Genomic DNA, 25,447 nt, shown 5'->3' on the forward strand with positions numbered 1-25,447 from the left:
GAATCATCCTTGATGTTTTGAGATTCACTTGGTGAAGGCCTGAATAACTAGCATGTACCCATTATAATTCTGTGTATGTACTATGATTTACAGTTGCTGTTAAAATAGTTTACTTTATTTACTGTTTAACTAGACCTTGTGCCTCCTCATGGTATGACAGAATTGTAGTGTGTCAACTGTCAGATCTCCCATGATATTCTGTGGCACCTGTTGTATTGTAAGCTGCAGTATTGCATTGTGCTGTACATGTTTTTGATTCCACCTTTGTAAACTGCTGCCATTTGGAAAAGGTCATTGCTGAAGAGAGTCTTTATTTGATTTCCTACCTTCCTGTTTAACAAATAAGTGAATGATATCACAAACATTGTAAGCAGTTTGTAAACTGCAGGGTATATTTTAAGTCCTGAGTGTTTTATTAATGTACTAGTACACGGCATTGTTTATATTATTTCAGAGAACCTCCATGTTGTATGGGAGTGACTGTATTTGGCCACAACCTGCATCTAATTGATGTTTTCCAACTGCTTAGAGTTTACTTTCAGGCACAATTTGCCCTTCTGGAAAAATCAACAAAAGGAAGCCTAACTTAGCAGTATCTTAGTAGCAGTATGTTTAAGTGTGTGTCTACACAGAACAAGCTATGGGAATGTATGGTGAATATAAGTTAACACTGATGTACAGCTTTGTTACCAGCACTTCCTCAAAGCAAAGTGTGGTGATGTTTAACTGCTGTGTCATTCAAAGACCGTTTTACTTGTGACAGATCTAGCTTCAAAAGAACAAGGTGGAACCAACATGCAAATTACAATTATTGTTTTGTTTCATGATGTATACTTCTGAGCAACATATGTTAAGCCACACATAAAGAAAATAGGGTCAGTGTGCCATCAGTTGCATTTTTTCCAGCTATAAGAAACTTGCAAAGGAATCTTTGAAGCTGCTTATAGAACACGAACACACACACACGCTGCAACCAGCCTTTATGTAGCTGTCTCTTCCGTGCTGCAGCTCTACTTTTGTCTATCCCAGGCAACCTTGACTCCATCCTTGGAACTTCACTGTATTACTGCCTCTAGTAATGCATTCCAGGGTTTCACACTTTCCCTAGGAAGTAGCATTTCCAGTGCTGAGTCCTGCTCCATTTCCAGTTTCTAGCATTAACCGTCGTCTTTCCTCCCATTTCATCTCCATCCTTACTACTTGTTCCCTTGACAGTGAGGTACATTCCAGTCATATTATGTTCTCACTCTTATTGTGTGCATGCCAAGATTAGTTTCTCATCACGCCTTTATTCCCCTTTGCTCACCGCTTTGATAAGGCTGCATTGCACACTTCCTGTCAGTCTAATCTCCCTTCCTTTACACGGCCATCAAAACTGAAAACCATTTAACTGTGGCTTTACAAGTGTCCTGTACAGTGGTGAGGACAACTTGTATGATTTCCATATTTCTGGAGTACATTTCCAGCTGCACACCCTTGCATCCTGCTGGCCCTTTATCATTATCCTCCCTTTGCACTGCATGATTCATCCTGTGGGTGGCTCCCAAAATCCTGCTTGCCATTCTTCCACTAACATACGATTTAAATTCTCCACCTACAGTATTTTGCTTTGTTTTTTTTAGTGAAGTTCCAGTAGTCATCTGTCACCCTGCAAGCCAGTCTGGAAGACTGTCTGTTTCCTGTTTTTACTGTACGAACAAATTGCTCTTATTTCCTACCCCTTGTGATTTCCAATGCAAGTAAAACAGAATTGATCCATTTTAAATCACGTGGAGTCGTACCTCTCAGCTGTCCAGGTTTGTGCAGAATGCCCAGATTTTTGCATCATATTTTTGGTCTCAACAAATATTTGGTTTTCTAGCAAATCATTGAGGAAGGAAGTCAGAAAATAATGATGAGTATTTGAGTTTCAGACTTCATACCCTTCAGAAAATTCATGCTAATGAAAAACCTCTTATTCCATCAACTTTTTATGTTTATAAGAGCAATATATAAACATTGTCCCTATGTTTAGGCCTTTGTCCCTTTTATTTATGGTTTTGTACTGATTTTTTGCTGCAAGAAGTTGAGAGGTATGTGTGGAGCTACTTATCAGATTATTTTCTTTCTTATAAAAAGCATAACAACTTTTGTGATTGTATATATTCATTTATTTTTCACAAGTTTGCACATTTGATTATATTACATTCCAATTCAGAAATACAAAATAAAACATACAAATAAACCACCCACATTTTTTCATATATTTTCTCAAACATATTGATTACTTACTGTGTCTTCTCCTCATCTTAATATCTTGCTGGATGCATCATTCTTTTCTCTCCTTTACTATATTAGACATTCTAGTGTAGGTTCAACTTGTGTAATTGCTTTTTTGGCTGCTGACATTATTAACATTACCAATGCAATATCTAATAATTTGTCTACCCTCATTCCAATTTAAAAACATCAATTCAGTTTGTTCACCAACTATTTATGCTAAAATATTTTGGATTAATCATTTTGGTCTATACATTACCCATTTCTTCTTGCCACCTCTGTACACCTCAAGCACTGCAGCTACTATTTACAGTGGGGAAATCTGTCGAAGACTTTTTGTATGTACAAGTATCTGTTCAGACAGTTCCAGGTGAATGTAGAGAGTATTTTTTAGATGATATTACATATTTGCCTCTCTGCAAATCTCTAGCAAATGCGCTCTTGCAACTTTGACCAAGTTCATCAGATTAGCAGATATAATTGCATCTCTTACTGCTTGCTTAGATTCATAGGTATGTACTTGGCAATCAGTCTTCAAACGTTTACAAGTGTAGTAAAAACTCATATTTAGAATTTCCTTCCAGCCTCAAGGAAGGCAAGGCAAGATCAAAAGGGAGAGAATTTTAGGCTGCCTAACCAATTATCTCCGTTTACCTTGAAGGTGACCGGGTGCTACTCTGCTTGATAAGTAGTAGAAGTTTGTTGCAGAGGTGAGGGATACATTGGGATATGAATCTATCACACCAATGTGTGTTGAAATTTTAGTTCCTTTAACTGTGGGTGTTTGAGATAATTTGTTCTATGAAAGAACAGGAAATCAAAGAGAGCTGGATCTTTCATGACTCAAAATGCTAGACACAGGTCTCCATGAATGAGTCTGTAAAAGACTGAGTACAAAGAAAAAGGATGCCAGGTTGTCCTGAAACCTAAGGTTTTTGAGGCCTCTGATCTTAGTTATGAGTCTCTGACATCACTCCATTTATACGCTTAGACAAATACCTGACAAAAAGTTGCATTATATTTAATAATGGTTCGGGTGAAACGAGAATTAAGATTTCGTTGGATGTAGTTGGTGATGCCTTTGGAAATTAGATGAGCCAGATAGGCTTTCTGATTTATTGCAGGGACATGATAATCGAACAATAAGAATTTGTCAATAAGAGTTCATAGATCCTTGCAACAGTGTCTTATTAGATGGTTATGTCATTTACATTGTATGTGAAAATGTTTTGTTTACCAAATGAAATGCACTATGTTTTTTCAATTTGGAGAATACTGTCCTTGAGCCAATTGCTAACATGGTCAAACCAATGTTGGAGCATTTGTGAGTCAGTGGAAGATCAAATAACTCCTAATTTACAATCATCTGCAAACCTTGATCACCGTAGGATAAGACTCTTAGCCTTAAGGTCAGCAAAATAAAACTGGTGAGGAACCAACACTGAGCCTTGTGGTAAAACATTGATGATCTTTTTGCTTTCTGATGCGATGCCTGCAATTCTAATCAGAAGTATCCAGTTAACTATCCACCTACAGCATTAAGGATTTAGATTCATATCTACAGGTCTGTCGATATCAACTGCATTGGTTACTTTATCAAAAAAATATAAATAATGTTTTTTTAAAGAAATAAAATAATGGGGTTAAAGATGCAGGAACTTCTTTTGATGAATCTAAATTGATGAAGATCCAAGGTTAAGAGATTTTCAATGTCCTGGTTAATGAGGTCTGAGATAGCATGATACTCAAAGCTACAGAATATATTATCAGGCGTGAGTATGTAGTCACCAGGGTCTGTGGTTGGGCCACCCTTGGGTATCGGCATTATAATGGCTGTTTTTCAGAATTCAAAATATAACCAGTGGAGATGCTTAAAATACACAGGTTAAGTATGAGTTCAGATAGGCCATATTTGGTACTGATAATCAGGCAACTGGGTATTTTATCAGGGCTCATGGATGAATTATTCTGATCTTTAGACAGGGATGATAGAATTTATTTCATAATAATTAAAGGTGGGGGTGACTGGGACTGTGGTATCTGTGGAACAGCTGTAAATGGGTGAAGTAAAATTTCAGTGAAATTTGTCACCTAGGATGTTGACAGTGTCTTTTGGGTCAAGTATGCAGTATTATTGAAGGCCGTTGATAGGTATTAATTCTTAACTTCCCGTTATAGTTAGAGATTTTGGGGTTTTGTTGCTATTTTTTTATACTGAGCTTTGAGATTCCTAATGAATTCCCGTAAGGTCTTTAATAGTTTGCTTAAGTGCGCGCTTAAGGGTAAGTAGAATGAGACCTCTTATAAACATTAAGCAATTTCTTTATCTTGTTATAGAATTAATTTATATGGGTATCCTCATGTTTGGTGAAAATAGGGGCTGCCTTATCAATACAAATATTTGTGTGTCAGAGAAGAAGTCTGAGGTGTAGTCAGCAGCTTTAGCAATGGGATCCAGTGGAGTAGGAGGATTACAGTGGAAATTATATAGGTAGTCAAGTAACTGAAGGTTTGCTATTGAGAAGTCCCTAAACACAGAAGTATTTACATGGGGAAGTACCACCAGCATTGAAGGAAAAGGTCACTATTTTATGGTCTGATTTAACAAGGCAGGATGGCATATATGGAGATATGCAAAAAGTGGCCATGTTAATGTGGACTAGATCAGGGATATTATTGCCCCAAATAGAATGGATAACTGTTTGTAAAAGAGGGAGCTATCATTTTTGTCAAGGAAGCATTGAACTGGCAGTGTGGATCAACCAGTTTATTGATGGATAGCTGAAATCCCACAGCAGAAAGTTGTTAGATTAAATGAGAATTTTAGCTAAAGTGTCTTGCTCAGAAGGGGATGTACAGTGTGCTGTATAGTTAGCTGTGAAGTTGTAATTAATCTTGTTTATGATTATTTGGGCATCCAGTAGAAAAAATTAATGTCCAGAGGAAGTGGTATCCTTGACCAATAATAATCTCTTAATTGCCAGTAGGTCTGATGACACGATAGGCACAATACCTAGCACTCCTGCTATGCTGTCATTGCTTTGAAACTGTCTATGTAACTACACCCACAGATGCACACACACTTGAATGTGTTTAAATTGTGAACGAGCCTCAAGCTTGAGCATTTTTAAGAGTTATAGCATTGAATAGAGCCACACCAGCATATATTTACTAGGGCGGAATGCCCAGCAGATGTACTCTGCCTAAACGTGGCTGTACGGGGAGCAGCAAAGGCTTTAGCCAGAATGTAAAAGTTTTTATAAGAGAGTTACAAACTGTCCCTGGTAAAGCAGGAAAGTCATTCCAAGCTGACACATACTGGATCCACCTGGAATGGCACCAGCTACACAGCAAGTTTATTAAAGCCAGTTATCTTGTCTTTGAATTTTGGCATCATTCTGGGAGATTGCAAAATACCACTCAAGACCAGTGTCTTTCCTACCTCAGACAGACACACACAGCATATCTGTCTGCGTCCCCCTGGGTAAACGGGGTGAGGTCATTTACCCCCCCACGTGGACCAATATCCGGTCATAATCTTATTTGTCAAAATGAAGGGATCTAAAAGCCTTTGTTAAATGCCAGATCCTGGCTCCTGAAAGATAACTGTCCATCATTCTTATCCTGCCTGATGAGGGTGGTATCCTTGATCCATACTTCTGTGTACTTCATTCTTTCATGTGCCCACAAATGTTTTTTTTTTTTTTTTTTTTTTACTAATGCATGAGTGGGGTATAGTTTATTGCAGTAACCTTGGATTTATTCCACATTTATTTTATATACCAAAATTACCTAGAAATTGTTCAGTATATATAATCTTGGTATATTCTTGGTATATTCTGTTCTGATTTTATAAGGTACATAGTTCATCTCTAACTTGTTCTGTTTTTGAAAGGTACACATTTGCATAATGTATGGATAAAGCAGATTCCTCCTCCTTTCCTCCCCAGTACCATCGCCATATACTAGATTCCTTAGTATTATTGACCAAAGATTCCAAGTGTGGAGGAAAGGGGAGGGGACATCCCTGTTTTCTTCTACCTGAACTAAACCTGTCAGACAGTATTCCTACCCACCTTCAACTTTACTTCTGATAATTCATATACTCTAATAATTAAGTCTACTGATTCATTGGGGAATTCAGATTCTTACATAACCCTTATAATAAAGACCCAGCGAACCCTGTCAAACACCTTATCTGCATCATGGCTCACAGAGGTGTTTTGAACGCTCATGCGTAACAGAGGTGTTTTGAAAGCTCCCGCGTAACAGAGGTGTTTTGTCTTTTCTTCTAACAGCATTCTATTTATGTTGTTAAATGTCTGTCTTCCACAAATCCACACTGGTCCAGATATACAAGTACAGATATTATTTTTCCAATCTTTTTGCTAATATCGGCATAAACATATTGTAATCATAACTCATTATGGAAATTGCCCTATGCAGTGCCGGGTTCATAAGGTTTATTCTAGCCTTTACTACATCTTAGAAGGTGGTATGCTATAAAACATCATCTTCCAAATTTTAGAAGTGTTTTATTCCCATCTGTCCTATTTCTATCAGAATACCATATATTTCCTGGGAATGTGCTGATGCCTGCCTAAGCTCCACTCTCTCATCTCCTTGCTGCTTGTAACCTAAGATAATTGCTAAGCATACATTTCTCCCATTTTGAGCGTATAATTATTCTTTCCAAAAGTTTTTACATCCTATTACCTACTTTGACCTTCCTGTTCCTCATCTGCATATACCTTTTTACTCCTACCCTTGTTCTTTATTCTAATAACTATAGAGGCATGAGCCAATATCATTATATGATGAATTTCAAATCCTTGTACCGAATGTACATATTCTTGTGATATAGAATATCTCACTAGTATTGTCCATTTTTTGTATCTTGGGGAAACCATACAGGTTACCAGATTTTCTTAGAAAATCTATGCCATCCTCTGCTTTGCCTGCCTTATAATTGTTAACCCCCCAGCTCCACATGTTAAATATCTATAATTTCCTGTGAGATACAGTATAGAACATGTTGCCAAAATCCATCAACACTGTACTTGTATAGTTTGGCAAGCATGTCATTTACTTCAAAACCCACAGTTGTGAAGCTTTTTATGAGATGTGTTATATTTAAATAACAATGTTTGCTTCTGTATTCGGACCAGTCATTTCCCCTCACACAGTGATGCTTACAAGATAGCATTGCAGTTCAAGTAAAAAAAAAAAAGTAATAGAGAAAATAGCTTCTTTCCTTTTGAACTCACTTTAGTTTAATTGTGATTATCATGATAAAATATTGCAAAACTAGAAGGTGTATCTGTTTGTCTGTATCCCAGTATTCTCTGAATACCAGTAGTAAAGCATATTGCGCAAAACCATCTTTTGTTACGAGAAGCTTACCTGCTTGTTAGCAAGTTCATTACTGCACTACAGGAATATTCTTTAAAGGAAGCACAGTGCAAGTGGACCCTGTCACTAACACATTCGCACTTAACTACCGTGATAAAAATGACCTAAAAAGGTATGACCTAAATCCATAATTTTTATTGTGCCGTGCTATGACATTATCTGTAATGATTGTACTAGTAAAGTAGCTGGAAGTGTAGCCAGGGTATAGTCAAAAAGGTTTTAACCTTGCAATGCACCCCATAAAAACACCAAACATTGATGGCATTGAGGTCCCATTAGCACCCCTTTAAAAACTACATGTCAAAAATTAGTGTCTGTAACAACTGTGTATATACTTCCTAGTACAGAAAAATCAGCATCTAAAGACTGATAACTGTAAACATATTGCATGAAACAGTAATTCCATGTGGCTTCAGTACTGACTGGCACAAGTGTACTCTCAAAACTGTTCTCCCAACTATCAAACTGTATGGATTAACTCAGTTAATACACAAGACCACAAGAACAGCTAAAGGTAGTGGAAGAAAAATAATTTTAGGCTGGGTACAAATAACGGACCACAACAAAAATGCCCCTTGTAGGAATCAAGCCTGGCCCTTTTCAGTAAGCATAATCTTGTTTGCTATATGGAAACATACTAAACTACCTAGAAAAATTCAATAGGAAATTGTTAGAAATACAACCAAATTCAATAAGGAAATGTTTTTGCTTATCCCTATGTTTGCATATGCAACTGGGAGCCATTAAAAATTATTCTCTTTAAATGGCACAGTAAAACACTTAAGCAAAACCTTCCTTTCCATATTAAAAGTCTGTAGCACCTCAATGCAGAGAAAAGAATAACATCAAATCCTGGACCATGGATTTCACCAGATATTAAAAAATCTAATGCATAACACAGATAAAGCATGAAAAAACCTGCATAAAAAGTCTATAACAATATTGACACTTGCAAATCCTAACCAGGAATGCCATTCTATAGGCTAAACAAAATTACATTAGTCTACATGAAAAACACTGTAAAACTCCATAGTCAGTAAACTTCACCGTAGTCTTACTACATAAATACTGCAAATTCCCTTAATAAATTCAGTGTGCCTAGCACATCAGTAGGTTATATAGACACTGATGCTACTACCTTCCTGCTTGCCACAATTCCCACACAATGATAAAAAATTTCAAAAACCTAAACCCTCCTGTCTTGCAGCTGATAAACCTACCAGCTGAATGTCTCAAAATATCTGTAGAAGCCATTGTATATCCAGTTTTTATATTTATAAATTGTACTGACCAAGAAGGAACAGTTCCAACAGTACAGAAACTGTCCTTTGTTGCTTGAACTAGCAAACTACAGACCTATAATCATCCTGTCTTTCTTTAAAATACTTGAAAAAAATGTAAAAGCAACAATCCAAATCCAAGCAGATAATAAGTCAGTTGCCCAACGAAAATAAGCAGTCCAAGTACACATAAACGGCAACCAAAATGTAGGCAGGCTCCTCAAAGCAACTCAGAGCAACTCATAGCATCAAATGCTATAAAAATCTTTAAAGTATCACGCTAGTCACAAAAAGTATAGACGAACGTTCTTTATTGGGTACAGTTAGCGCTTTCACCTCCTTGGCTTCATCAGACTGTATACAAACCCACCAAAAACAGTCATTTATATATCCAATTCCTGTTCTTAATTAGTTAATTGAAACCAATGAAAAACAATAAAAACGTCATCTACTTGATAAGATGTACGTATAATTTAAAAAGACATACATTGAGATTCAAAGGCAGTCTAAAGCGCTTAATCAAACATCTAAAAACAAGAACTATATGCATATTATAACATATCCAACAACTACAAAAATCTGTCTATTAACTCTAAAAAATATATGTGTATTTTTTGTTTTATATTGTTTTTAATGCCATTCGATCTATTATGTTAAAAAAATGCTTATACTTATCCAACAGACATTCGCCCTTAAAGTTAAAATATCCTAACATTATTGCACAACATTTGAATAAAATGCATAAAAATCTATAAATAATGTCACAGCAGGTTAATAGTAAATGTTCCTATAGTTCCTGCTATCAAACTGGGGAGTGCCTAACAGTCAAACACTGCTACCTAGTGAAAAAATAGTGCTATGTGCTATCAACTAGCATCTATATCTATGCAAGATATCATCAGGGACTTGTTGTTGATGGAGGCTAAACCTAAAATATGTACACATATGCATATGCACACATACATGTGGATACATATATATATATATATACATATATATATACATATCCCCTTTATTTCCCTGTCACCCTCAATCTCCTTTTCTTTAGTATCGTTTGTATATTTATCTTGTCATTAAGACCCGGTGCATGATCTGCTCTCAACCGGATGATCCATCTAAGTTCCAGTTCTAGTGTATATCCCTCCAGGTCCCCTCCCCTGGGACTTGTGTGTACATGTTGAATAACAAAGAAACTGAACTTGTGCAATGAATCATACATAGCACAATGTCTCGCTAAAGCATTGTGTTCCTGACCAATTCTATTGTGATACATATGTTCCCTAATGCGAAACCTGAATTCTCTATTCGTCTTACCAACGTAAAACGCATCACATGCTTCGCACTGAGCTAAATAAATCACATTAGTGCTCTTGCAGTTAGTTCCTGTCATAAAGAAAAATTCTTTGTGTACATGAGGGGATGTGAATGTAGTACCAGTGTTGATGAAACTGCACTGATTACATTTACCACATGGGATAGTGTTGAAGCATGTCAACCTCTTCTCCATGACTGACCTGGGCTGGAGTATCCTTTTAATATTCTTCATGTTCTTATAAATAAACCTCGGTTTATCTCCCACAAGCCTCATGATTTCCACATCTGCTCTCAGCACATCCCATCTATCTCCTACTATTCTCCTAATATAACTAACATCAGAGGTGAAATATACAGGAATACTCAGTGTGTTTTCCTTCACATTAATGCATTCATCCGGACCATTGTCCAATCCACTCATAGCTGTGGAGTTTTGGCTGGAAAAATAAGGGCAAGCTCTCGTGCCCCTGAGTTCGATAGAAGCATCAATGGCTCTCTTGATCTCATCTATCCTATAGGCCCTCTCTTGTAACCTGTGGCTCAGCCCATCTAGTTCTAACTGGAATCCCTCCTCAGACGGATTAAGTCTGGAGGCTCTCATTGACTGACTCCTGGCCACACTCTCAAAAACATGCCTGGGATGCATGCTATCCCTATGTAGGAGTGTGTTCCTGTAGCATTTCTTTCTATGGATAGAGGTGTTCACCAATCCATTCCCCAATCTCATGATGTTGACATCCAAGAATGCAACAAACTCCCTTGAGGAAGTGGATGTGAAACGTAAGAAGTCCACCGATCCATTCATGAATTCTTCAAACTCCAATAACTCCCTGTCATCACCTCTCCACACCAGGAAAAGGTCATCTACAAATCTCCTGTAGAAACTGACATGCTGTCTAAACCTCCCTGATGTGAAGAGTATCTCTTTCTCCCAATAGGCCATTACAATGTTGGCATAGCTATTGGCACAACTCGTGCCCATAGCCACGCCATCACCCTGGATGTAAATATCCCCATCAAAGATAAAAACGTTGTTCTCCAAAACTGTCTCCAAGAATAAAGCCAATAGCTCTATCAGTCCCTCGCTCAAATTGGTATATTTCTGTAGATATTGCATAACCCATTGAACTCCTCTGTCATTCGGAATGACAGTAAAGAGACTATTTACATCAAACGTGACAAAGATATAGTCATCATCTTCATTTAACTTGGAGATGTAATCATAGAATTGCAAGAGAAACTCCTTACTGTCTCTAAGAATAGACGAGTTCTCATCTACTACAGGTCGTAAATAGTGTTCTATATACAGGGAGAATGGTTCGGTCAACCATCCTTGTCCTGATACGATGGGTCTCATAGGAGGATTGCACATGTCTTTATGTGCTTTGGGGAGACCCCTTAATGTAGGTATGAGGGGATGTTCAACCTTTAAATATTTGTATGTACCTTTGTCTATGACATGGCTTTTAAATAGATCATCTATCATGTCATAGACCAGATGTACTTTCTTCATCACGTCCACTCTGTTCATTCTACTATAAGATTGACTATCACTAAGTTGCTGGTTTACATTCCTCTTGTAATGTTCATAATCCATCAGCACAATACATCCGCCTTTGTCTGCGGATGTAATAATGATGGAGTCATCATCCCGTAATTCCTGTAACACCTGTCTCTCTACTAAATTAAGGTTCCCTTTACTATGGAACCTCTTGGTGTTATTATTGTAAAAACTATATAGGTCATTCTCTATCAATCTAGTGAATGTCTCCAACACAGGATGTAATAACGGGATGTAAGTGCTTGTTGGTTTAAAAAATGTGTTCACATGCAGATGACCAATTAGATAATGAAGAACATGTTTGTTTCCAAAACAAGTTCCTTGACTGAATAGAGGAACATTTGACAAAGGAATATTTGTAGATGTGGTTTGCCTAGACTGCAACAAGCCCTTTGAATCTGTCACATGCAGGCAGTTCCTGGCAAACCACGGTTAGGAGAGGTAGAGCCAGGTCTGAGGAAATGGATTGTTTTGCTGTTAAAAAGTAAAACAGAGATGACTGTGATGAGAACATTGTCAGAAGTAAGGAAAACTGACTAATGAAGTGTTGCATGGGATTTCTCTGTAGTTTGTTGATAATTGCTGTGTCGATACACAGTTGGTCACTGTCATGTGATTGATTTATTTTGTCAACATTGCAGAGTATCAAGGCTTGGTTTTATTGCACATGCTGTTATTGGTTATTTAAGGTCATGTGACTTGAAAAAAGAAGATCTGAATTTGTTCTTTTAAAATCATCATTTTCTGCAAGCTTGCAGTCTAATAGGCATTGTGGGAGAAGGGACAGACTCCCATAGTAGAGTGCACAGGGTGAAACTGGCAAAAATATGTATCTAAATCTGTGTAGTTTTTAATTATGTGCACTGCTGATATCTTTTTTTTTTTTTTTTAGTTTAGATACATTTTATTTTGGAGCACAATATACTTTGGTCATGGTATACTATTATATATGTACCCAATGCAAATGTCCAAGTGGGAAGAACAAATACTCAAAAGGGTGCTGGGGGGGGGGGTCTGTTGGCAAAGGAAAAGAGTGAAAAAAAATACTTCTTTCGCAGTTTTATAGTGATTTATTTTAAAATAACAATAAAAGTTTGTCATTTGTACCCGTGTTACAAAAGTTATATGAAAAAAGGCTAAATGTGGTATTGGTGTGTGTTTTGACAGTATCAAAACTCAGGACGAGTCTTGTACTGCTAAAATAATTTGAATCATGAAGATTTGAATACCCATAAAATTGAATCACACAAATTTGCTAAAAACAAAACCTATTTTATTGCCGGGGCAGGCCCCCTGTCACCCCCGCAATTCCTGCTAATTATACATACACACTATAGTGGTGAAAGGGTATATTCCCCATCCCGACTGTACTGCAGTCTTGAGCACATAAACAGCAGCAAAGTTTTGAAATACTGCAGCCAATCATTCTAGTGCTCAAACATTTGAGAATTTGAGCACTTCAATGTATAACCCATATATGGGTTTCCTGCAAAAGGTCAAGTGTATGTTTGGCCAGCAGTGGTTTAGTCAACTAGTTATGATTTACTAAGCATCTGTTCGACAGGTGCTCTGAGATTTCACAATTCCCTGAGCTGGGGTATATGCACTTACCCCATGTTTGTGCAGTCTCAGAGTTAGTATATATAATTAGCAGGGGGTGCATGTTTTTGTTTTATTAATTTAAAATGTTGCATGCACTGAGGCTGCTTCTCAGCACGTACATAGTGGCATGTTGACATCTGCATTTTCAATGTTTTTACATTGTTTTGCATGTCAACATTGGGCTTACTCGAGCAGTAATACTACACTTCTACAGATATTGATGGATAAATATATAGGTGTGTGTGTGTGTGTGTGTATGTGTATATATATATATATATATATATATATATATATGTGTATATATATGTATGTATATATATATATATATATATATATATATATATATATATACATATATATATATATATGGATCTACTATATTTGGTCGGAAATTATTTCAGGCAGCCTTCTTCACTGAAACCTGATTTGACTGAAAGCACATTTGGTCAAAAATGGTATTAAGCCCCCTGCCCCACTGGAGTGCAACCCTGGAGTGAGAAAGTAAAGTTGGGGGGGGGCACAGCCCCCCACATTGGGGGGTGTTGCTCCTCACATAATTGCAGTTTATGCACTATTATATACATGTGTGTCCATTAAAAATATGTTAAAACATATAACATCAGTAAAAACTGTGCCCCCCCACACCCCCCTAACTTTATATTCTCACTCCAGGGACGCACTCCAGTGGGGCAGGGGCTAAATACAATTTTCGACCAAATGTGCTTTCAGTCAAATGAGGTTTCATTGAAGTGAGCTGCCTGAAATCATTTTCAACCAAATGTAATTCGACTAAAAGCAGTAGACCCATATATATATATATATATATATATATATATATATATATATATATATATATACATATGTATGTGTGTATATATATATATATGTATGTATATATATATATATATATATATATATATATATATATATAAAATATACATACACACACGTGTGTGTGTGTGTGTGTGTGTGTGTGTATATATATATATATATATATATATATATATATATATATACATATATACACACACAAACATGTGTGTGTGTGTATATATATTTTTTTTTACTGTAATTGTCCTTTCATTATTTACATTACATTATGCATATTGCATACCATCTGGTTCAATTTTGGTGAAGTGCATGCTGGCATACTACAGGAAGAATATGATATATATGTGTTGGCTCATGGTTTGATTTGTTCTGCAGATATTTAAAGAAGTAGAAGACCTCATCACTTCCAGTATTGATGGTTACAATGTCTGTATCTTTGCCTATGGACAAACTGGATCTGGCAAGACATACACAATGGAGGTAAAATGTCTCCCTTTCAAGACATGTGTTTGTAATCAATATTTTGGGCCTTCTGGGTTATAGACTTGGAGGTATGATGGAGGCAGAGCTGAAGTAGAATGAAGTATTTGAGAGTTGGAGGAAGGTTTCCATCTGTGTTGCAGGGAGTGGTGTATTTGGGAAACACTTGCTGCTGAGTTTGCTGCTTTTCCTTATTTGACAAAATTAATTCATTATGAGGACATAATCTTCATTTTATTTTATTTATTGGACATAATGCAAATTAAATCTTTATCTGAGAACTTGCCTGTATTAGCTGAGAGCTTTTCACCATTGTTATAGTGTATTATTGACAAGTTACTATGACTTGTTTAACAATGTTGATTATTTAGTGTATCTACCACCTTTTTATTTTGCAACAGAGTTTTTGCTATCTTGCGGGAATTGCTTTTTAACAAATGTATTACATATTTTATAGTCTGTTTTATTTGGATTAAGTTGTATTAAAACCATTTGAGTTGCTGTTTGTTTAAATGTTTTAGGAAATGGGCACTATAGTAAAATTAAACTAATGTGCCTAAAATTCAAAGCTAGTTTCTTCAAAGATGGCAAATAACATTAAAAGGGCAAGAAGCTTGAGAAAAGGGGTACAGAAAAGAGAAAAGTTGCACATTTGAAAAGCTTCCACTTCAAAGAAATTGTACCCTGTCCAAAAAGATGAAGATTGATAACCATCATTGGACAGCAGGCAGACTACAAAATAATTCCATCAGTTAACGAAAGTTCTAGGGAAGTCTGTGACCTAAAGGCAACAGTCACTTAAGTGTTTGCTTGAAATTATACAAAATTCATATAAATACATAGAAAAGTTTTTTTTTTTTTTTTTTCATAAAACGTCCCCCTCCAGACCTGTATTAATTCAAGAACTAGAACAGGTGGTATTAACGTTTGTCTGCCCCACCACATGCACTTCATGGTGGAGTTTCACAGGTGATGTAGGATGCTGTCCTAGCCCAACATAAGCATTTATGGCAGACTGCTGAGATCTGTAACAGTGAAGGTCATCCAAGGAAGGTTTACTGCAGCACAATTGGTGGCCTTTCAGACTTCCATCTGTACCTGCTAATACATCCTTTAATAGTTTGAAAAAAAAAAAGCAGTCTTGTTCACTCTCTCCCTTTATCAGAAGGGAATAAACCTTATGGTTAAACAGAATTTTGATGGGCAGCAGTCATTATCCTCTTTTCATTGTGTCTATTGTGTACTATTTCTATGGTCGGAATGCTAGTGGTTTTCCTTCTTAAGAAAAGGTACTTCAGGCAATGAAATACGAAAACTTCAGCCTTGGGTTTTGCATCCCCTATTAGAGTTTTGTTTTTCTTTTTTTTTTAGTAGACTTTAAAGCAAGCAGAGCTTCAGACTTGTAACCAGTTGTCCAGCACCTCACCAAAGAAAAATAGGCTGTATATGGTTGATTTGGAGGGAATGGACCTTTCTAACATTTTAAGAACAGTTCCAGAAGATCCAGCCTGTTTAATCTACAGCCAGTCTATCAGAGTTGTTAAACCTTCTCAGTATCTTCTACGTCTGGAGGATTTTGTCTGAAATGTGATGAGACAGTTCCTTTTCTGTCATGAATGTTTCATCTGATGGTTTGCGTTTCTTTGCCTGATGGGGCTTCATATTTGTTCTTTGATTACTTCTTCCCCTTCGTATTTGTTCTTTGATTACTTCTTCCCCTGCCTCCGCCCCCACATCCAGTTTTGTGGTTGGTGTGGGATGGGTTAGACTTGTTCACAGTAAGCATTAGTCATAGGGATTCTCATCTATTTTGGGGGTGTCCTCATGGACTATGGCAAATTAGGTTTCTGGGGTTCTTGCAACATGTAGTCCATATCTCCCTCTTGGACATCATTTCCTTGAGTTGTTACATTTCTTGACATTTTCATAGCCTGACACTGTGTATTTCTGTAGGTATGACCTTCATTCCACTGGGTGGATAAATATAGGGTTTATGCTGATAAAGTTATCAACTTTTGGAGGCTGTGTATGTGGCTTGTGATTGTCCAGAATCAGACATCCTCTCTGTGAAGGTAGTTTACCATTAAAAGCCTCTGGTGGGTCATACCTTTGATGTATATTCAACCTGAGAATGCCTCTTCTGGCATTTCTGAAATGCAGTATGGAATCAGGGCTGTATCCATTGACATTAATTGCTACCTTCTCCGTGAGTAAGTAATCCAGATCCTTAGAGTGGACTGCCATTTTGGTTTCCTTAAGGCTTTATATTCTTAATTCTGTGGTGAACTCTGATCTACTTTTTCAGTCCTAGCAGTGCATTGGAGGGCAATGCCCAAACTAATTCTGTGACTTGCTTGGCCAAGTTTCTATAGAATGCACTGTGGAGTTTCTCTTCTTGCCTTTTGCTGTGAGTTCTTCTCTGCTTACTGTGCAGTGGGTGTTGCTGATGCAGTTGCTAGGGTTGACTACAACTTGAATTTGCTATTAGACTGGTGTGGTTGTGTGCTTTCCTCAACTAATGAAATGTGTGTATATATCCTGGTTGCCCACTTCTAGGGGATTTTTCTTTATGGAGAGGTCTCTGTGGGACTCATTACTGATTAGGTTGGAACTTTTTTTGAATAGTTCTTGGTAGTTCATGTCTTCCATCTGTTCCTTGTGATCACTTTTCCACATTTGATTCCCCTGGATTCTGTCATACAGATAGATGGGTGCTTGGTGTCATCTCTGTGGGCTACATTCTATAGTTTGGTACCATCACATATGCAGTCTCTGTCTCCTTTTGAAAGAGGTTGTTGAACCAGTGTCTGTGGTTAAAGAGAAGGCAAGGTTTTACTTTACCATGCTGACTAAAGTATTATGAAGAATTTGCTCTTGTTTATATTGTACCTTACTGGTTAATACCCCCCCCAAAAGAAACACACAGAACACCCCGTATGTTACCTATTTTTTTTTTATTTCTCCGAGTCTTATGGTTTTCTAATACCATGAAGGGAATGGACCCCATTCCTAAGTCAAAGTATATCTAAAGTTCATGAAATTAGTATTATTTCAATCTTTGATGTTAGCCAGAAGTGCTCTTCTCAGCACCTGCAATGTGCCCAGTACTGACGACTCCTGCAATTCGTGTGGGGTTACATGATTCTTTAACATATCTAGGTATGATTGTAAGTTCTTGTTTATAAGGCCCATTGCTCTGACTACTATTGGAACTGCCTGGGTATCCTTCTTCCACATTGCCCTTGTTTCTGGCTGCAAATCCTGATATTTTATTACTTTGTGTCTGTCTGTATATAAGACACTGTACTCACTGGGTGTAGCAATTGCAATGCTTAATGCTACTTTTTGTCTTTTCATGGGCTGCTGTATTTGGTTTTCTCACATCTATTTTTTTTATTACCTGTCTGTAATCTTGAACTTGTGTACCCTTAAGTCAGACCTCCATTCCAGACCTTAACACTAACCTTAATCACTGACTTTTGCTTTCATTAATCTGCTCTTTCGTTCAGTCAGTAATTGAACCAACTGGGTTTTTAGCCATTTTGGACTTTAACAAATTAGAATTCAATCAAATGGGTCTTAACTAATTGGTATTTACTGAAGTAGTCTTCAGTGTAATGACTGAATGCCTTTCAACTGTCCTCCCTTAGAAGGATCACTTTGGATTTAGATTAGTTCAGTACCACTAAAAACATTGTCCCTTCCAAGTTTTGTTTTCTGCCCCAAGTGACTCCTGTTTAAAAAGATGGGTGGCCTAATGGTTAAGGTGTTTGCCTTACAAACACAAAGTGCAGGGTTTGAGTCTCACAAGGGATAATTGGCTGGGCTTAAAATGGCTCGCAAGGGCAGTTAGCCTAGTACTAATCTATGAACCTATGAACTATGTGCCTTTATCCCATTCCTACAGGCCTACTGGCCATGTTAAAGATCCAGAGATTGAGGTTTATTCTGGTCATGCCCTAACAGCCCCCAAGTCTACTTTTTGGTCCTTTAAAGGATCATTCCAGTGTAGGTGGTGAAAACCTTAGCTCTTTAATGGGATGTTTTTGTTTGCTTCAATGCCAAGTTCCTCAAGTAACCCTTAAGGTTGCATATTTTGGCCTGGAAGTTTTTCCCCTTGACTTATCCGACTTGGATTTAGTTTTTTATTAATTGAATGCATCTCTTTGCTTGTAGCACAACAGTTTCATTGAAGGGCTAGACCTTGATATGGCACTAGCAGATTTGACAGTTTTCACTTGTGTTGTCTCTCCACCCCTTCCCCTTAATGCCAGGTTAAGGTTTGTGTTGAGCTATTTACATTCCTTTTAGTTGTCTTTGGACAGAATCTGTGACGTGTGTGTGTGTGTGTGTGTGTGTGTGTGTGTGTGTGTGTGTGTGTGTGTGTGTGTGTGTGTGTGTGTGTGTGTTGAACAGTCTAAAGAACATAATGAACCTCACCCCACTGAGACAAACAGAACACGTGCTTATATTATACATAACCACTCTTGTGTAAACCAAAGCACATCCAGTTGAACCACAGTCACACTCACCCCCACACTAAAACAAAATAAACTAAGTAGGTCTTATTTGTAGGGAGGCAAACCCAACTGCACCCCATACCCCCTGATATACATACCAAATCTGACATTGCACTACAGCAGGGTAAAGGGCATACTCCCAATTGTCCTGGTACAACAGTGTCACACAAAGTAAAAAAAAAAAAAACAGCACCTTCCCCTTAAAGCTGGCAGTATGCAGCTCTCTATAACATTTACTGGCACTTTCAGCATTCAGTATATTGGGGCATAGCTGAGAACATTTGATTAGCTGTCCACTTTAATTGCATATGTGTGTTTAACTGGGATAGGTTGGCTGGTTTGAGGGCCCATTTCAGTCATAACCAGGGGCAACCACATCTTAAAAAAATGCATATATTAAGCTACAGGAGCAGTGAGAAAAAAACATTAGGCAAAATGGAGGAGGGAAGACATGTTAGCAGTCTGTTTTATTCTGTTTTGATTATCAGATGTCCGACTAGAGTTTGTCCATTTTCATGAGAGTCCTGTAGCTGTATAGTGATGTAAGAAACAACAGATGATACTGAGAGATTTGACACTTTTATGGTAACAGAGTAAACATGATTTAAACACTTTAAATTATGTTTGAAAGTTTGTATGTAAAGGCTAAACAGCACTGATTGGTTAGGTTTCACTCAGCATTCAATGGTTTACATTTACAAAGAGAGTAGAGGTGATTCTGGATATGAATTTGTTTACAGATGTTAACCAAGGTATTTTTTTCAGTAATATAACAATTTTCAAGAGTTAAACTATCTTCCAAGTAATTTAATGTCAGCAGCACAGTAGTGTAAGCCTATGGAGATGCACAATTTGGGCATGTTGTTAGAGCCAGACTAATGAAATGGACTTGAATGAGAGCTGTATTGTGTGTGCATTTCAGTGACTCAAAATAGGAGTGGTTTCTTGAAACTATATAGGCTGCTCAAATGCTTTACCCCTGAAAGAAGTTGTTGTTGTCTTTCGGCTTTTCCTGGTTAGGGGTCACCACAGCAGAACTCCAGTCTGCTAATGATTGGCAGTAGATTTTCATGAACGCGGATGTGCCATCTCGACGTTCAACCTTCAATGAAGGCACGCCCATTTACGCATGTCAGTACATTCCAAATATTCCTTACAGAGTTATCCGAACGGTGATTCCCAAAGGAAGATGCTGCTTTTTAAGGAGTTGAAGACTGAAATGTCTTGGAAGACCATACCATTCTCTGAAATGTTGTACCAGTTAGGGGTGCAGACATTGATAGAATTCATTAGGTAATAATTCGGCATATACTTAAAAAGATCAATTAAGACAGTAGTAAAGAATCACAGTGGTAGGTCCTACAAGCAGTTGCAACTTTTTATAAGTTTGACATTTCAGCCAATGATGTTAGTACAGATCAGGTAGTCAGAGAACAGCCTAGAGAATAGTAGAGGCTATGGCAATAAGGATACTGTTTTTCTCCTGAAGAGACTCCCTAGAAGATGGTTACATTTTTGACCCTTGCATTGATTTCATACAGAATTAATCCCAGGTATTTAATTTTTGTTGCATAAGGAGTATGACCACCACTGCATTTTGTGAGTCCGTGAAAGAAAGAAAAGGTTAGTCTGGATCAGGATATAATTGCTTTTCTTATATTTAGTATGAGGTTTGAGTAAAGAAGCCATTTTTTTTTCTTTACAACAGAAAAGCAAGCCTGTGATTTTTTTCACCCATGTGGCGGTTTAATTGCACATACAGGGCTGTTTTGTCTATACAGGACCATTCTGTGAATCCCACAGTGGTCTGGCAATGCATTTAAATAGAGATCAAGGAATAATGCCCTAGAATTAACCCTTTTGATTCTTTTGTCACTCTTAAATTTTGAGTGGGAATGTTTTCCTCATTTGACATAGTATTTCCATCAGTAAGATTACTGTTGAAAGCTAAGCATATAGTTTTATAGTCTAAAGGCAGAGAGAGATTTTAGATCCGGGGTGTTTTGTGTTGTCCGAGGCTTTGGATAGATTGAAGAATAATATGAGACCTCAATTTTACATTGCTGAGTTCCATGTTTATATGCTCACTAACTGTTTATGATATTGCACTGACAGAAAATCCCTTTCTAAAGCTGTGTACTATAAGTTACTTGAAATACTTTGTAATTCTGTGTAACTAGCTGGTGGTGTAAAATGCATTCCAGTTATAGTGTTTAATACGTCTACTGCACTATAGATATTTGGCCCAACAGCTATACCTGCCTTTGTAGAGAAAGTGTTTCACTACACAAAACATGAAACCTGATCATCTCTGTTTTGCCTGTTAACCAGCATTTGAAGAGGGATGTGAAGAGAATACAGTGCCAGTTTTAGCTATATTGGGGTAGACATTTATAGGTGGCTGTAACATGACCTCTGGTTTTCCTAAAGATTTTTCTTACACTAGAAATGTAGACCCCATATACATGGAACTGGTTAACAGTACACAAGCCATGATTTTCATCCTGATATCTTGTGTTTGAAGGATCCAGAAACATTAGGCACAGTTGTTTAAAGTAGTAAGTGTGCTTATCCAGCATCACTGATATCTTGTGAAGGAAGAGGAACATTGCTTTATCCAGAATAAATAGTAGTACTCCAGAAGGATTGAACAGATCATCAGTTCATCTGAAATGAAAATAACTCTCTTGTATGTATCATTTGTGCTCTTGTTGCAGTATTTCTTAGCTTTCTCCAGCAATCTATTGATGCAAGGCATTTGGTGGAATGAGGGGTTTGCCCATAACGTTTTCCTCTGTCATTATTACTTTTACTTTTTCTGACATCCTTGACTGATTGTCATCTTTCACTCTGAATGCCCTTTTTTGGGAAGGGCAACACTGTTCAATATGTTCCTGACTACCTTGACAAGATGGTAGGCTCCCTCATTCATGTCTGAAAACTGATCAAAAACCCACAAGCTTAATGGTTTGAAGTTGGTGGGTAGGAAAGCTTGGAAGAGGGTGATGATAGTCCAGGGTACAGAGGTGGTTGTCTGGATTTTTATTCTTCACAAGTACTTGTAGTTTTGTGGGAAGCAGGACTGAGATCTTCTTTCTCAAGAATATTCTCATACCATCATGTCCTGTCTGTTAATTATGGCGTCCTATCCTTTTGGAGGACTACTTCATTCAGGAACCATGAATGAACCTCATTGTTCCCAACTGCTTTGTGATAGGGTGATCACCAGACCTGCTATTTGATGATGTTCTATCTTTCGGCTTTTCCCGGTTACGGGTCGCCACAGCGGAACTCCGGTCCGCTGATTGGCAGTAGATTTTTACATACCGAGTTGCCAGCCCTGACGTACAACCTTCAACAAAGGTACGCCCATTCACGCACGTCTCCACACAGAAGATGCTTTAGCTGAGAATCGAACAGGACAACATCTTACTGTGAGGCGACAATGCTACCGCAGCACCACCGCGGCAGAGACACCGTAATCAAACATTAGTCTTGACTATCGCTCAATTTGGCTTCCCTTGGTATGTCTGTACTCAGAGGGTCAGTTCTGACCTTCAGTATCTGAAATGTACTCTAACTCATTCTCACTGAGGTTTTGCTGCTTAGGATTTAAGCCAGTTGTTGACTATCAGGTAGACCCTCATGTTAGAAATTAGTATAAATATTCTTACCATTCAGCTGATCTAGGAGGGGAATCCTCCTTGATGTGTCCCAAATACTCTTCTCCTGTTCCTTTATAGTTCACTACTGAATTTATCCTTGGCTGTTGAGAATTTAGTATGGTCTGGTACGTATATACTTGCACAATGCTTGTTAACAGTGTATGTGCAGGTAACAGATATTCATTGCTATTGCTTGATTTGCAAGAAGTATATTATTGCAGTGTTTGGGTGAATGGTGGGCTCTGGGTCTAGGAGTACTTTTATCGCCAGTGAATATGCCATGGTGTACCCTCCCTGGGTTTGCATGTACCCCAGTGGGGGGAGCTGCTATGTGAAAATTGTGGAGAAAGGTAATCCAATTGTTTGACCTATCGAGGAGGGTCCCTTCAGAGATCAACTGTTGTGCTCAGAAAGTATCCGTTATTTATAAACCAGATTCATTTTCTGGTAAAAATCTATGAAAAAAGATTATTAAACATTGTAGATCATCTTGCATCAGTGCAGCCCTAAGTGGAAGTTAGGTGAGCTATCTCTTCATATTACTGAGTTTATGCCTTGAATAATGTTTATGTGATGTACAGTATCTGCTTATTGCTTTTTGTGTTGTATCTGCTTTAGATGTTGTCCTTTATTCTGCATCTTTTTTTTTCCCCTCAGGGTACAGCAGAGCATCCTGGAATAAACCAGCGAGCATTACGGTTGCTGTTCTCTGAGGTAGAAAAGAAGGTTTCTGACTGGAAGTATACCATCACTGTCAGCATGGCTGAGATTTACAATGAGACACTTAGGTAAAGTTGGAAAGCCTCTGATCATTTTATTACTAGGGTCTTGCTTTATTATCTGAAATAGCTTTTCATCTGTAACTACATTAATTGTATCACTTATCCCACTATAACATGATTTAGTTTCCTTAATGTAGACTCCACTGCAGATAATCACAATGAAAAAAAAAATGCTGGTTTTATTGCTTAGCATAATGTCGCTCACAGTACAGTATGGTGAACTGTTCCTATTGTTGTCAAGAGCACTGGATTTGCAGGCAACGGGACTTGAACTTCCCTGCACTACCCTGCAGAGAGCTTGGCTGATTAGAACAAAAATTCATTTTACTACTGACTGCACAGCATTCAACAGTGCATTCATTAGCCAAGTTAAATTGTGTGAAAGTGTTGTTGAAAGATTTGAATGAGATACTAATGAATATTGCTGCTTTAGCTTATCAGCTTAACTGCATTTAAAGTACATTTTTGTAACCGAACAATGCTTGGCTAAGGTCAGTCAGAAAAACACACTGCAGTGCTTAATTAGCAGCTGTATTAATGAGGTTGATAAACAGCTGTAACAAAAGAAAATGGTGCCAAGGCAAACCCCTCCATTTTGCAGCCCCTAGCTGCACATCCCTGTCTAACATCAATTCCATGTCTGACAACATTTCTTTAAAAATAGTATTATGCCATGGAGAGAATGTGGGAGCTTAAACTATAAGGCAGTTTGGAACAGGCTACAAAAACAGCAAGGAATAGGCCAGCTGGTATATACAAATGCTACGATACGAACAATAATTCACATATTTGCAGTGGTTCTAAAAATGGTGTATAATTTTCTTCCAAATGTGGTGGAGGCAAAGTTTAGAAAAGCCGACTTGATATGCAGATAGGTATGTTGGAATAATGTATGATTGCCTTTTACTACAATGTCAGTGAAATGCTCTTACAAAGACAAGAATGTGAGGACAATCATTTTAAACTGGAATTAAGAAAGTTATCACTTTTTAGTAGTAACACCACTTTATCATCAATCCCAAATTACCAGAACGCTGTAGCTATGAAAATGTGTAGCTTTCAAAATGTTTTCTATAATTTCCTTTTTAGCCACACGGAACGTGTGGCAGGAAGAGCTGGAATTTATTTATTACTAAAGAATAGTAGTCGTATCAAACAAAATATTTAAATGCTCATGTGTGTACCATACATGTGATTTTGAGATACTGCCAACAGTGTTCTCTTAAATGCATAGTTAAAAAAATACTGTTGTTGAAGTAATAAAGGGTTATTAATTGGTTCTAAAAAAGCAGGCTAGGTATGACAAGTTGTCATAACTTCACTGAAATATCCATCTAAAGGATTCCGGAAATAATGGAATCACTGTCAGTACCAAGTCCTTACATGCAACACATCCAGCCATGTTTCATGCTAGAGTCTGTCTACATCGAGTGCTGCTCTCTTAGTATGCACAACAAAGATTTTATTGTGCTCGCTTGTTCATGTCTGCTACAGTTTGCCATACTGTACAGCTGATAAACTCATTCGATCATCTTGATTAGCAAGCAGAAACGCAGTAGAGGATGGGATATTTTGTGATAGTTTATCCACAAAATTATATGGTGCTGTTTGCAAAAAAGGCCTAAGCAGCAAACCATAGAGCCAAGAAACAGACATCCTCATGTACAAGACGTTCATCAAAACCTAAAGCCAGCTAGTAACATTTTCTCAGATGTGCCCTAAGAATCAAGTACATCAAGTT

At 37.5% G+C, this 25,447-nt stretch overlaps 1 protein-coding gene across 4 annotated transcripts in view; it reads left to right on the top strand.

Moving 5' to 3' along the window:
* The window catches only part of KIFC3 (kinesin family member C3), a 663,225-nt gene that overhangs the window by 554,964 nt on the left and 82,814 nt on the right, over nucleotides 1-25,447 (top strand). For all 4 annotated transcript variants that reach the window (XM_044081520.1, XM_044081521.1, XM_044081522.1 and 1 more), the window contains 2 exons: nucleotides 14,635-14,739; nucleotides 23,582-23,712. In XM_044081520.1, the coding sequence (XP_043937455.1) occupies nucleotides 14,635-14,739; nucleotides 23,582-23,712 (236 nt within the window). The remainder of the gene's footprint in view (nucleotides 1-14,634; nucleotides 14,740-23,581; nucleotides 23,713-25,447) is intronic.

Source organism: Protopterus annectens, chromosome 8.part0, assembly GCF_019279795.1.
Source record: "Protopterus annectens isolate FY-2018-M chromosome 8.part0, PAN1.0, whole genome shotgun sequence".
NCBI lineage: Eukaryota > Metazoa > Chordata > Ceratodontiformes > Protopteridae > Protopterus > Protopterus annectens.